The sequence below is a fragment of the Vicugna pacos genome, chromosome 19 (genome assembly GCF_048564905.1).
Source record: "Vicugna pacos chromosome 19, VicPac4, whole genome shotgun sequence".
NCBI classification, from domain to species: Eukaryota; Metazoa; Chordata; class Mammalia; order Artiodactyla; family Camelidae; genus Vicugna; species Vicugna pacos.
In genome coordinates, this window is record NC_133005.1 from 22,855,224 (window position 1) to 22,870,162 (window position 14,939).

At 55.4% G+C, this 14,939-nt stretch overlaps 1 protein-coding gene across 1 annotated transcript; it reads left to right on the plus strand.

Annotated features, from left to right (window-relative positions):
* The first annotated feature begins 991 nt into the window (after window positions 1-991).
* On the plus strand, window positions 992-12,476 carry SCRT2 (scratch family transcriptional repressor 2). Its single transcript, XM_072943575.1, has 2 exons — window positions 992-1,124; window positions 11,686-12,476. Exons 1-2 carry the CDS (start codon window positions 992-994, stop codon window positions 12,474-12,476), a joined length of 924 nt encoding a protein of 307 aa, XP_072799676.1.
* The last annotated feature ends 2,463 nt before the right edge of the window (window positions 12,477-14,939 follow it).

Below are 14,939 nucleotides of genomic sequence, written 5' to 3' on the forward strand. Positions count from 1 at the left end.
CCCGACAGGGGGCTTCAGGGGGAGGCCAAGCTGGGGTCGGGGAATGACTTTCCCTAGTTAAAGCTGAGTGTCCAAACTGGCCACTTCAAAACTGGGGGATAGGGAGAGGACTGGAGGCGGAAGGATTGCCGCCGGCGAGCTCTTTTCTTTGCATACCCTTCCCTGTGTCCCTATGTGCCTGAACCCTGCCTTCTCAGACCACTCTCCCTTCTCTTCCCTCGGTTTCTCTCTCTGTCTTGCACTTTTCTTTCCCTTTCTTTGCATCCCTGGGGGGCTTTCTTTTTGTGTATCTGGATCTCTCTTTTTCTCCCGCGGGTGTGTGACTGTGTTGCTATTTCTCTCCATCTCTGCCTTTCTTCTCTCTCTGTTTCTCTCGTGTCTTTTTGTCCTTATCTTGGTCTCTCTGCTCCTATTTCTACCTCTTTCAGTGTGTGCCTCTCTCTTTTTCTGTATGTCTCTTTCTTTCTCTGTGTATCTCATCTCTTCTCTCTCCCCCACCCCTTCTCTCCCCCCTCCTTCCTCTTTCTCCGTCTCTCTATATCTCTGCGCCTTTCTCGCCCTCACTTTCTCCCCTCCTGCCTGCCCGCTGCTCCCTGCGCCTGGCCTGCCCCCACCGCCGCCGGTTCAGGAGAACGTGTGCGGAGCGATTGTCCTGGGGGACATTTGATGGATTAGAGCGCTGAACAGTTCCATTGCTAGGGGACCACCTGATCTCCTCCAGCCTGCGTCCCATATAAAGCCGGCAGCCGGAGTGCTGAGCACAGCTCCAGTGATCGCCAGTCTGCGCGCCGCCGCCGCCAAGCCCGAGCGGTAGCCCGAGCCAGAGCCGGGGCCGCCGCCACCGGTGCCGGCTCCGCGCTGCCGCCCGCCCGCCCGCTGGGAGCTGTCCAGTGCTGAAACCCCGCGCAGCCAGCCAATCGCGCCCTGCTGGCCGCCTCCCCTCACCGGGGCCCACGCAAGTGCCCCCGCCGAGTCCCCCGCCAGTCGCACCATGCCCCGCTCCTTCCTGGTAAAGAAGATCAAAGGGGACGGCTTCCAGTGCAGCGGGGTGCCGGCCCCCACCTACCACCCCTTGGAGACTGCCTACGTGCTGCCTGGCGCCCGGGGGCCGCCTGGGGACAACGGTGAGTGGGACCCAGTGGGGGGAGAAGAGGGGAAGGGAGTTCGGGCCCTCCCCAACTCGGGCCACGAGGAGGGGTGCGCGCGGCAGGGAACCCCGGGAGATTTCCCTGGCTGTGTGCGCCTCCCGGGCTTCCCGAAGGCCGAGCGGGCGGGGCAAGGGCCAGGTCCGTACAAAGGGAAAGTCCCAGGGTCGGCCCATCCCGCCGCCACGCGCCAGATCGGACTTTGAAAGTTGTGGCCCTAGATCGGGGCTGGAGTGAGGGTGGTGAGAGAATGGAGAGAGAAAGGTGCCCATGAAGGGTTAGTGCTGGGAGGCTAATGCACAAGGCAGACTGAGGGTCCCCTCTCCTTGGTTGAGGGAAGGAGGCTGGCTGCCTGAGTGTGCTCCCCTAATAGGGAAGGTAAACCTGTCTGGACTACCAATCCCTAGAGGAGACAGGGTTGGCTCCCGGTGGGTAGCTGGGGGCACCCTCTTCCCTTCAAGCCTGCTCTCCCTGTTGATGCCAGACAAGTGTTCTTAGGCCCCCTCTCTGAGCAACTCTTTTGTTACCCTCAGCCACATGCCTGCCAAAGGCTGGGCCTGTCCTGAGGACTGAGAGAAAGAGGGGATTTCTAGGAGGGGTTCCCCCAAAGTAGTTCCTGGTCTCCTGGGCTGCCCTCCCGCCCCCCTCCAGCTTTACACTCCCCTCCAGAGCCAGCCCAGCTGTTCCTTGTCAGTCCCCCACCCCCAACACACTCCATCTCTTTTCAGAGCAAGTTCCTGCAGGGACAAGGGTTTGGGGGACAAGAGAGGTCATTCAGGCCCAGAAAAAGGTGATCTCTGGAGGGAGTGGAGAAGAGTCAGAGACTGCTTCTGTGGACCCCACCCCCCATCAAGGGGATTGCAAAGGGATTTTCCTATGATGGCCCCCACCAGGACAGGTGTCAGGAGAGGAGGCGCCCCTTTGGCAGTAAGAAATCTGACATCACATGTGGCATCAGCTTTGGGGTGTGTGTGTGTGAGAGAGAGAGAGAAGGGAAGAAGAGATGAAAGGAAAGGGAAGAAGAGGAGAGGAGAGAAAAAGGAGAGAAGAAAGGGTTGAGGATGAAGGGGGAGCTGAGACAGCAAAGGCACGAGTCAGGCAAATGGGAGCTTCTGCCTCAGGGATTTCCAAGCACTTCACCCGCATTCCATCACTCTGCCAAGCCAGGTAGCAAGAGGGCACTGGGCAAAGAGCTCTGTGACCTCATCAAGGTCAAAGAAATTAGGGAGTAATCAGGGATACAGCTACAGCCCCTCATCCCCTGGTCTCCCCCAGATCCCCAAGAGAACCAACCCCCCTTTTCTTTGCCCACATCTCTTATTCTACTGTCCTCTTTTCTTGACCCCAGGGCCTCTTGGGGTTGAGGACTGGAACCCAGGGATATGACTGGGCTTGTCTGAGTGCTGGCAGGGCGCAGGGTAGACCTGGGGCCGTGCCAGGGCTGGGGACCTCTGTAGAAATGGACATGCCTGCAAGCCTGGGATGAAGACCCCTTGGGGGACTGACACAAAGCCCTGGGCTCCCACCTGCTGAGGCCCCCTTGGTCCTATCCTAGGCCAGCTGAGGAAATCCAGAGAAGCCTGCAGAATTTCTCATGCACAGTAAAAACTGACTGTTCCTCAGGAGAGAGGCAGGCATGCTTGCCCTTAATTCAGTCCAAAAAAGCTTTGAAAGGAGCCCCTGAGTGAATAGTGGGAACCAGGGTCAGGGCAAAGCTATCAGCAGGGATGTTCCTATGGAGGTTCCACCAGGTTCAACACTCTAGAATCACCCCTGTCCTTGGCCCTCTCCCCAAAGGGCTCCAGACCAGTTCCAGGCCTCTGGGGAATCCTGAGGCTGTCTTGATAGTCTGACAGCTCTGGCCTGGAATTCTGGGAGGTCTGGGCTCTAGATCTCTGACTTGCTCTGTGACCTTGGGCAAGCACCTTCCATTTTCTGGTCCTCCACTGTATCAGCAGTGAAAGAGTTTGGATGGCAAGAGCTAAGTATCCTTCCAACTTTGATAACCTCAGCTTCTGTGAAGGTCAAGTGTGAGATGGGAGGCACTGGCGATGAGTGGATGAGGGTCTAAAGGAATGCAAGGGGCCATTGTCAGGGTTTCTGTAGGGCTCCATTTAACCTCCGATGTCTGGTTAAGGGCAGCAGAGTTTCTGAGGCCAGGCGTTTTTCTTGGCTTCAGTCTCTGCAGGCTGCCCCATGCTGAGGACAGATACCCTGGCCTGGCTGCCTTGGCAGTGTCTGCAGTAGATGGTTAGTGCCAGAGACCAGGGGGTGACCCTTCAAGCCTGGGTATGGCTGGAAAACACGGTCTGCCTTGTCCTGTTATCAGGGGCCTCTTCCATCTCTGGGGTGTGGCCAGACTGGGAAGTGAAAGCTCCCTCACTTCCCGGGTGGGTAGGGGTGCTGGGGGTCCTCAGAGAGCCTGCTGGCTCCTAGTGGTCCGTTGTCTTCGCTCTGCCGGAAATAACCTTGCTGAGCATTTGAGGGAAGTGTGAAAAATTGCTGAGCTGACGTTTTTCTCTCCCAGCGTGTGTAAGTGTGCTGGGTAAACAAGGAGAAAGAGAGGAGGGGGGAGGTGAGGAGAGCGAGGGAGGGAAGGGGGGGAGAAAGGAGGGAGGGAAGGGGGAGGGCCTGGGGCTGGAGATAGTTCCAGTTATTAGAAAGATCCTCTTACAAGCCATTCCTGCAGCAAAGGCTGCAGGGTCAGGATGAGATTGGTGGGAGGAGAATCTGGGGGGCGGGGGCAGAAAGGGAGCCTGCGAATGTGGAGGTCAGGGGAAACACAGGCTCCAAACTGATGAAGGTGCAGGACCCCAAATTAAAGAGTGTACCCCAGCTCAGGGAATGCCTGGGAGTGCTGGAGAATTCCTGGAGGACTCCTCCTCCTACACGAGCAAGCGCGCACATACACACGCACACACACACACAGAGGAGCAATATTCTTCTCTGCCTCCTTCCTTCCTTCCTTTTCGGCCTCCGTGGGCTGGGCAGAGGGTGTGGCAGGTGCATCTGGGCTCCAGGCTCCCCCAGAATCCAGAGAACCACTAAATAGGGAAGGAGAGGCCCTCAAATAGGGAAAGTTCCAGGTCTCTCTGCAGAGCTCCCCAAAGAAAGGAGACCAGATCTAATTTCACCATCGTCTCCAATATAATGCCTCTTTTCTCCCCCTCCTGCTCCTCTTGTTTCTCCTTCTGCCTCTGTAGAGCCTTCCCTTCCCCTCCTCTCCCCTGGGTGATTCTGAGCACAGGTCCAGTCTCTTGGTGAGGCACCAACTCACATCCTCCTAACCTCAAAACCTCACCCTCCAACTCCATCAAGCCCACCCCTTCACAGGCTGGCACCCCCATCATGGAGAATGCTGGGGACTCAGCCCTCCCAGAGAAGGCTGCTACTATCCATCTGCACAGCAGCGGTCTCTGTGGACCCCAGCCGAGGACATCTTCACTGCCCTTGGAGTGTCTATCTCCCCTCAAACCCGGACTCTGAACTCCAGCTGGGTGCTGGGTCCTCCTTCCTCTGCACCTCCTGCCCCATCCTGCCCCCATCCTCCTTCAGAGTGCATCTGACCCAGGCAGATGAGGGATCAATGCCAATCCAATAACGCAGTTGTCTGCCCTCCGCAGCTACATTAAACCTCCCCAGCAGGCTGAGGAAGTGCTCCTACTTCTGCCCATGGGCTTATCTAGTTGACCACATTATACCAGCACCCGCTTCCGCTCACTCCCTCTAATGGCGCCGGGGAGTCGCTCCAGGCCAGGCCTGGGAACCTGGATGAAAGTCCCCAACTGCCACACATCCACCCCACACTTCAGAAAGCCCATCTCAGGAGCAAGGATGCAAAAGAGAGGCCCCAAGACCAGAGATGGCTGAGAGGTGCCCAAGGACACACAGCAGGCCCATATGAGTCATCTTTAACCACCACTGCCTCTGCGTCTTAGTCTTGGTCCAGATCCAAGGTCAAGGTTAGAGACATGTCAGAGGTGCAAGTTCAAAGTCCAGGTCCAACCTTAGGTCCAGGACCAGGTCTGAAGTCTAGGTCCAAGGTCAACGTCAGAGGTTATAGGTTACTCCAAAATTCAGAACAAATCCATGTACAAGTTCAGGTTTCAGTGTCCAGGACCAGGTCCAGGTCAACTTTCAGGCTCCAGGATCCAAATCCAATTTCAGGTCCAAGGTCATGTCCAGGTCCATTCACAAGGCTGGCCAGTTCAAGTCTTAGAACCACTATTAGCTTTCCTGTCGCTTTGAACTAATCTTCCCCTACCCAAGCCTCAGTTTCCCTCTCATGAAATCAAGCAATCAACTCGGAAATCTGATTTTCCTGAGAATTAGTCAGTGGGAGTTTGGAATAACAGGGCCCATGTAGGATATTGAATCTGGCATCCATGGTCCCCCCTAAAGCCTGGAGTCACAGGGGCACACGAGGAGCCCAGGCTAAGTATCCACTCTTCAAATAGCCTCAGTTTGTGGCCCCTGAGAGAGGACAAGAGAGTCCATCAAAACCCCATGGCAGCACAGCAACTTATACATCCCCGAGACTCCCCCAACACACACACGCACGCACACAGACTGTGGGCAAAGGGCAGCAAGCACAGAGCACGGGGGAAGGTTAGCTTCAACCTCCAAAGGCAAACCTGAGGCCAGAGAGGTGACTTGCCCGAGATGACAAGGGCATAAATGGCAGACCGCATCACACCTCCCTGGCAGGTGCTTCATCCACATGTTCTAGGGATCCCCACAGCCTGAAGGCCATCTGGGGAGCACGCAAGACACTGCTGAGAGCGATGAGGTCCCTAGAACTCTTGGCTTCCTTCCCAGCTGTGGTCTCCCCTGGGGTGCACTGTCGGTTGCCAGCCTTTGGGTAGGAAGGGAGGTTGGAATCAGCCCTTTGCACCTTCTGGGGCCCAGAGAGGGTAGAGCAGAAAGTAGGGAGCCTGGAGAGACAGTGAGCATTATGCAGCCCTGCCTCGAGGGAGCAGGAGGCTGTTCCATCAACCAGTGCTGGGCAACTCAAGACCCTCAGTCACCACGCCTATCTCCACAGCCCCTTGAAAAAGCTTTCCTATTGATTCCTGCAGAGCTGTGGACCTCCCTGTGGGCCACAGGAATTGGGTCACAGTCAGGAAAAATCAGAATATGGGGAATTTCAGGAGGTAGGGATGGTGGGGAGGGGCCCTGGAATCCTCTAGAACTCTCTGGGTCTGAGTCAGTGGGAAACAGCCCCCTCCCTTACAACACTGGTCTTGTTGGGCCAGACCTCACTCTGCCCCTCCCAGTTCATCTGGACTCAGGGACAGCCCCCCTCCACTCCAGTGGGCAGGTGTACCAGCTGCCAGGCCCTTGGAGGAGGTGGGTGTCATTTCTGGTCCAGTGCCCAGGGAACTGCTAACAAGGATGCTATAATAAGGGGAGGGGGAGGTACCAGCCCCTTTGCCCAGCTCTCTGAGCAGACAGGAGAAACTATTTTTATCCCACTTTGCTGCTGACAGACCTGGCTTTCTGCTCAGCTGGCTGGAGCTGATTCTCGAGGCCTGAGGCCCTGGCACAGCAAGACGCAGCTCTAAATATACCCATGCAGCAGCCCCTCCAGCCCCCCCCCCCACCCTCACAAAGCAGGGCCCGGCCCTCCTCAGGAAAGTGGGCCACCTGGGAGATTGGCCCACCACCAGGCCCCTCTCTCTTTCTGCTCATCTTGAGATGGGGAAGAGGCATTGGGGCTGGAAATTCCCTGCAGGAAGTTTGGGACCCTGGAATCTGATAGAGACGGAGAGAAAGGGCACTGGACTGGGGAGCTTGGAGGCCAGCCTAGCTCTGGTGTGAACTTGCTTTGCGACCTGGTCAAGGCCCCTCTCAGGGCCTCAACTTCTGCAGAACTATTGCACCAGAGCAAGTGATTACCATGTTCCCTTAGACACAAGCTTATGTACATGAAGCACTGAGCAGGGACCTTGTACACAGTAAGTGCTCAGTAAGAGCTAGTCATTACTTTTATTAATTATTTACAAGGGACTGGTGTATTATCTAGAAGAATAGTTCCCCCCACCTCCCCCAAGTACTCCATCATCCCATCAGATACAGGCTAGCTTGGTGATGGTATTTGAAGAAACCCACCACCCCTTCTGCCCACCAGTTGAAAACCTTCCCTCCCCCAGCATGCTCAGCGGTTCTAGAAAAAACACACGCTCTGGAGGGTTTCAAGCCTTACTCCTCCTCCAGTGACCTTGGGCAGATCCTCTCCCCTCTCCAGGCCTCTGGGCTTGGAGCAGTTCCCGTGACACAGCAAAGGACACAGGGGTAGTTGGAAGCAGTAGAAGTAGCAATACATCTCAGAGATCTCCAACCCGCAACCCTCATCCCAAGGGGTCAAACAACTGGAAGAGACAATGTCTATGCAACACCCAGTGCTTGACTTTTCATAAAAGTCAGGATTTTTATTGTGGACCTTCAGTCTAAAATCCCAAGACTCTCAAGCAGGGAAAACCACAGTCATTCTCTGGTGACATTTGCATGACATCTCCACTTCTCCGATGTGTTTCTGAGCCTTCCTTTTAGCCCCCCTTGGCAGGAGTGGCTCTGGTCCCTATCCCTCAGATGGGACAGTCACCTGTAGGGCAGGCAGAGGAAGGCACCACAAATCTATCTGAATTCCATGCACAGAATCAGCAGAGCTCTGCCTATAGCGTCCTAAAGGATTCTCCAGGGTTGAGGCCCAGAGGAGTGAGATGGTTTGCCCAAGCTCACACAGCAGCCTGATATACCCATGTGTGTCTCCTTCTACCCTCTAGCAGATTAGAAAGATATCACTAGGAAATGTAAGGATAACAATAATGATAATAATAATAACAGCTTGAGAGGCTACTGTGCACCGTACTAAGCACTTTGCACCATTAATTCATGCAATCCTATTATGAGTTCTTTTATACAGATATGTTACAAAGAGATTAAATAACTTGCCCAATGTCACATAGCTAGGGAGAGGTCTGTGGATCTGAGGAGAACGAGGTGGAGTTAATGGGGGTTGGGGATCAGGCCCAGGACAATGGGCATCATTGAGGGATCTATTCAGCCACGATGCAGAAAGGGTCCTTAGAGCATCCCGGTCAACCTTCTTCTGGTAGAGACAGAGTCCAAAAAGGTTAAGCAACCTGGCCAAGGTCACAAAGCAAGTTAGAAGGACCTCTTCCACCAGGATCACATACACACACTCATACAATCCCTCCACCTTACCCCCTGCCACAACCCATGCCGAACTCCACAGCTGCTAGCCATCAAGTCTAGCCCCACAGTTCCTGTATGGAAGGCAATTCCACATCGGTCCCTAGGCAGAGGAGCAGCCTTTGTTTGAGGTGCCCCTATTTCTATATAGAGCCCTCCAGCGACACGAGTATGGTGCTGCAATACTGCAGGCAGCCACCAGAGGGCGCCATGGAAAGAGCGCCAGCTGGGGCGAGGGTCCACTAAGCTCCTATCACCAGAAGTTTTCTCACCCGAACACGAGTCCCTGGATAGGCACTGAGGCAGAATTCTGGGGTAAGGAAACAGTGGCCCAGGGAGGCACTACAAGATGTGCCCATGTGCACACCAAGAAAACTGCAGCACAGAAACCCATCTGGGGAGACTGTTATTATTATTCATAAATAACAATCAACACATATAGTGCCAGGTACTGGGCTGAAATCCTGGCTCTAAGTTACTAGCTGTGCAATCCTGGGCATGTTACTTAACTACCTTGTGCCTCAGTTTCCTCATGTGTAAGATGGTACCAACCTCAGAGTCATGAGGGTAGAACGCATTCTTGTGTGTAAAGCCTTAAATCACGTCTGACACCTAAGTGCTCCGGGAGTGTTGGTTATTATCTGTTCACTTTTCACTTATTGTTTGCTGATTCATGAACTCCTTACTGCAAACTGTATGAGTCCGGTACTTTTTATCATTCCCCCATTTTACACCTGGGGAAACAGGCATAGAGAGGTTAAAGTTTGTCCAAGATCACACAGCTGGGAGTAGTAAAGCTGGAATTCAATCCAGGCAGTCTGGCACCAAAATTGTGCTCTTAACCAATATGCCATCCTTCCTTAATCATTGAACATGCAAGGAACTGGTCACATGATGAGTGACCCCCTCCAAATGAATTCTTATACTATCCTCATATCCAGAGAAAGCAGCTGAGACGTAGAAAGAGGCACAACTTGCTCAAGGTCACCCAGCTAAAATCAGTGTCAGGAATCAAGTTGTCCCAAGACCAGGCAGACAGAATGGTCTGTGGCAGACCCTGCTGGGCTGGGGACTGAGACTGGCTTGGAAGATCTTTATGACCCATTTCACAAATACTTATTGAGTGCCCACTAGCCCAGGCACTGGGGACAGGAGGTGAACAACCCAACCACAGCCCCTTCCTCAGGGACCTCCCAGTGTGTGGAAAACTAGGGGAGCAGTGCAGTGGGGTCCAGCCCTTGTTCCACCCCATGAGCAAGAACTACCAGCACTTTGCACCTCAGTTTCCTTATCTGTTAACACAGGTGTTTTTGTGATGCTTCAACAGGGTGATGCTACTGAAGCACTTAGCATGGCGCCTAGCACTTAGTAAGTGCTCAGTAAATATCAGCTATTATTATCATTATCATCAGTAATTACAATGGGAAGAAATACAGGAAAAAAAGGGAGTCTGGGTATGCCCAACAGGTATTCAATTCAGTCTGAAACAATACTCCCCAAGTACCAGGTCTGATTCCTGGGGTGGGAGGTGGGGGAACCTCTAGATCAAAAGCAGACAGGAGTGGAAGAATGGGATGCTGAGGGGCTGAGCTCCCCATTATAAAACTGCCACCACTACTACCCTGTCTGCATCTGACCACAGTGCCCCTCCCTGCTGAGTCCTCCATTCCTCTCAATCCCCAGCCATTTCTGTGAGCAGAGGCCCTGTGTGGGCAGCTGAAGGGACAGAGAAAAAATAAGGGTACACCTTCACTTTCAGTGTTGAGGGACAGTCTGCACAGACTTCACCCTGTGACCATCCCAAATGCCAGATGTGAAGCGAAAGCTCGAAGGCTGCATCAGGCAGACAAACTCTGAATCCAGTACCCTGTTTACAAAGCCCTCTTCCACCTGCTCACTTGAGTCGGGGAGGCTGGTGGTGGTGAAGGTACAGGTCTCAGGGATCAGAGGGAGAGGATCAAATCTCTGCTTTGCCGCTTCCTGTAAAAGGGCCTAACCTCCATTGTTCTTCCAAATCAAAGGACAATGGAAACACTGGGTATCTTAGTGCCAGGTTGATAAGTTTGTGTGATGTCTACCAAAAACTCTCAAGGGAGCCCAGGCCCCAGGCTCCTCAGGTAGGAGGCTGGGACCACACGAGGCCCTGGGAGGCAGAGACCAACCAGGGTGGCCCCTGCCCTTGGAAAGCCCCCGTGGAATGCCTTTAGAGAGCCCCAGCCCACCCAACCACCAGTCACTCAATCCCAAACGAACAGGATTTCTGGTCCAACTCTAGAGAGGAGAGAGAAGGGGGGAGATGAATCTCACAGGGGGGTTCCAGAAGGCTTCTAGTGGAGCAGGGAGCCAAATAGGCTTGGGAGCAAGTACAAGAAAGTTCCCTTCTTGGAGCATCAATTACATGCCACACACTTGACCTCTTTTAATACCCCAGCAATCCTGGAAAGTGAGTCTAACAGGATTGTGATTCGTTTATGCAACATCTATTCTTTGCACACCTCCTTTGAGCCAGGCACATGCTGGGCACACAGATCCTGCCCTGGGAAGCTCATAGTCTGGTGGGGGAGGCCGACAAGATTATTAAGTAATCTTCGGTGAAGTCGCTTTTTCCAACAAGTAAAAAGCATAATTATAATAGCTAACATTTATATAGCAATTACTGTGTGCTCCTCTCTCTCAATTTCCTTATATGTAAAATGGGGATTGTAACAGGAACTACTTCCTAGGGTCTGTGATGAGTAAGTGAGTTAACATGCATAAAGCATGAAGGCAGAGCTTGGCGCACAGCACGAGCTTAATAAATGGTTCATCACTTTACTCAGTCCTTCCAAAAACCCTGGCAAGGAGTGTCCAATCAGAAGCTCCATTTTGCAGACGAGGAAGCTGAGATTCAGAGAAATCACAGGACTGGAATGGTAGAATGTTGCTGGAATAAAGAAAGTCTGGGCTTTGGCTTCAGGCTGCCAAGGTTTGGATCCTGGCTCCATCAATTACTAACTGTGAGCTTAGACTCTATAGGCCTCAGTTTCTCTATCTGTAAAGTGGGTGCAATAATAATAATACCTTCCCTGCGAGGCCGTGAGCACTTAAGAAGATAGCCAGCACAAAGTCTGTAAAACTTGACTTCACTGTGCTTCATGAGGGTCGGGTGGGGTGATTTTTTATTGTGGCCCACGGAGAAAGGATCTGAACCCCGGGCGGCGTGACACTCAGAGCAGAGGTGCAGGACAGTGACTGCTGTTTTACAAACAGCCGTCATTTCCCAGGAGCGGCACAGGGACGCCTCCCGGCCACCTCACCTTCCCGGTCCCCATCTCGCCCCCTCCAGGTTACGCCCCGCACTGCCTGCCCCCCAGCAGCTACGATGCGGACCAGAAGCCGGGCCTGGAGCTGGCGCCGGCCGAGCCCGCGTACCCGCCGGCGGCGCCGGAGGAGTACAGCGACCCCGAGAGCCCGCAGTCCAGCCTGTCGGCGCGCTACTTTCGCGGGGAGGCGGCCGTGACCGACAGCTACTCCATGGACGCCTTCTTCATCTCGGACGGGCGCTCGCGGCGGCGCCGCGGCGGGGGCGGCGGGGACGCGGGCGGCGCGGGGGACGCCGGGAGCGGCGGGGGGCGCGCGGGGCGCGCGGGGGCGCCGGCAGGCGGCGGGCACCGGCACGCGTGCGCCGAGTGCGGCAAGACGTACGCCACGTCGTCGAACCTCAGCCGCCACAAGCAGACGCACCGCAGCCTGGACAGCCAGCTGGCGCGCAAGTGCCCGACGTGCGGCAAGGCGTACGTGTCCATGCCCGCTCTGGCCATGCACGTGCTCACGCACAACCTGCGCCACAAGTGCGGCGTGTGCGGCAAGGCCTTCTCGCGGCCCTGGCTGCTGCAGGGCCACATGCGCTCGCACACCGGCGAGAAGCCGTTCGGCTGCGCGCACTGCGGCAAGGCCTTCGCCGACCGCTCCAACCTGCGCGCGCACATGCAGACGCACTCGGCCTTCAAGCACTACCGCTGCCGCCAGTGCGACAAGAGTTTCGCGCTCAAGTCCTACCTCCACAAGCACTGCGAGGCCGCCTGCGTCAAGGGGGCCGAGCCGCCCCCGCCGCCCCCCGCCGGCCACGCCAGCTGAGCCTCCCGCCGCGCCCCGGGCCCCACACCTGCACCCTCAGCATCCTTCAGCAGCGCTCCCTTACCCGCGCCCCTCGTGGGGACCCGGCTCCTAGCCCAGAACTTTTCTCTCCAACTCCCAAGCCCAGGACTCACTTCTGGCACTGTTTTCCCCAGTGCTTCCCGACCTGCATCATCATCCTTTCCGGCTACTAAGATTCGGACCTTGACCCCTGTCCACGCCCTCAAGGCTTCCAACTCAGGCACCAGGTCTGTACCTCTCCCAGGCAGCAGAGCCGGAATTTTCTCCCGCCCAGACCCTGCACCTCTCCCTTTCTAACTTGCAGACCTTTCCTCTAACTTCTCAGCTGAGACTCAAGACAGTTTCACTACTGGAACCCCCAATCTAAAGCCTAAAACTACCCTTGATTCTCATGCCTGCCATGGATTCCCCCATCCACACCAGGACGCAGGCCTTAGGGATCTAATCTTCACCCCTCTTGGAGTCCCCAGTCTGTCCCTGGTCCACTAATTACCCTGGCCTTAGGTCTAGCCACTCACACACCACCACCCCCTTCTTCGGTCCTCGGGGGCCTTCTCAACCTCTCCCACCGCCTACTCTTTCCAGATCCCCTCATCCCACTAGCAGCTCTCACCCCTCTGAGTTCACCTGGCCTGGGGCAGACTTGAGGGGCAGTTCAAGGCCCTGCCTGCTAACGCAGCCCCTCTCTCACCCCAGGACAGCCCCTCCCTGGGCTTCCAGCCTCCCCCTAGATTCTCTGAGCACTTTCCCTACCCCCAGGACTACAGGTAACCTTCCTTATTTATTGGGGGAAGGTCTGGGGCACCTCACAAATGCCCTTCTCCCCATCCGGCTGGGCCTCTCCAGTTTATTTATGTGTGTATTTATTTATTTATTTATTTATTATTCTATTTAATCTCTTGGCCTCACCCAGGGATGGTCTGGCTTCCCCAGCTGGACTGGGAGGTCAGGGAGCCAGGCAAGGAGAGGGACAGCAAAGGCCATAGAGGGCTGTCCCCCGCTCCCCACAACACACCCTATTAGGGAGAGTGAGGGAGAAGCCCCACCCTCATCAAAGCCTGAACTTGCTGGGGAAGGGGGCAAGAGAATGGGCGGGATAGCCTGGTGACCCTCACCTGGGGGGTAGGGGGACATCAGGAGGTCCAGTCATGGGGCAGGTCCCCGCCCTCCTGAGCCTTGTATTCCCACTCCAAGGAGACCGAAGAGGAGCCTCCTCTATGTTTCCTGTTCATTCCTCTTCTCAAGAGACCCCAGGTTCCAGGGACCGACTGAGCCCCGGACCCACTGGGGCCTCTGGCCCACTCCACTCCCCAGGGAGGAGCGCTCCCTCCTGGACACGTCTATGCAACTCTCCCGGGCAGAGGGGCCGGGGCTGCCAGCTGCCCCCACATTGGCCGCCACTACCTCCCCCGCCGCGCTTTTGCATGCCCGGGCGAGGACCGAAGCACACACCTCCACGCTCACGGCCCCAGCCCCCTCTGCTTTAAGCACACGCGTCTGCCCCACCTCTAGGCGCCCAGCTGAGGGCAGGAGTCCTGGACTCTCCGACCCTCCCCTTCTCCTCCCCTTAGCCACAAAGGAGGGTGGAGACTGGAGGGGCCCCTGGAGCAGGAGCACTTCTCTAGGGCTTCTCAGCCGCAGGCTCACCCAGGAAGGGAGGCAGCAGGGACCCGGGGAGGGAGAGGGGTTGCAGAAGCAATTACGGAGGGTGTTGACCCTGTAAATAGGAACTTCCGACAGCAATAATTTTCCATGCATGCTAAGCCTTTTGGCCATATTTTGTATGAGCGCTTGGCGCTCCCCCCTCCTTCCTCCTCCCCCATCTCCCACCCCAGACCCTCTTCCCTTCCTCACCTCCAGCAGTATTACTTGTAACGCAATTCAGGGATATTAAAGGGACTTTGGCCACTCACCATTGTCTCTCTTGTCTAGATCTTGTGATGGGGATGGGGCAGGGTGGGGGCAGAGGAGCATCTGAGAGGCAATCAGATTTTTTGCTACTCAATTTTCGCCCTGTAGCCTGACCAGCCTGTAGCCAGCACCAGTACTCACACAGCTCCAGGGGTCCCTTGACATCCATAAGGTCCCAGGCATCCTCAGTCCTAAATAGTCCTCAGATACTGGGGTTGCAAGCTGAAAGACCCAGATTAATAGCACAGGTGAATGAAGCAGGTGCCCGAAGACATTAAGGGATGGTGGAGCCTGTGACTGACAGGAAAGAGCGTGTCTTGCCTTGAAGAATTGCCACTCAAAATAGCTACACCTGCCAAACAGATACACCTGTGGGCCAGATTTGTCCCTCGACAGCCAGTTTACAACCCCCATATTTTTTCCCACTTTATCCCCTGCTGCTCTGGCTGGGTCTCTGGCTAGCCCTACTGGTCATACATGCAGCAAGCACGTGCTTGCACAAAGGTTGACTTTGGCTCAGCAGGCAACGTT

Coding starts and splice junctions, on each gene's coding strand:
- SCRT2 (XM_072943575.1), top strand. CDS start 992: ATGCCCCGCTCCTTCCTGGTAAAGAAGATCAAAGGGGACGGCTTCCAG. Junction 1,125..11,685: donor GGGGCCGCCTGGGGACAACG/GTGAGTGGGACC, acceptor CGCCCCCTCCAG/GTTACGCCCCGCACTGCCTG.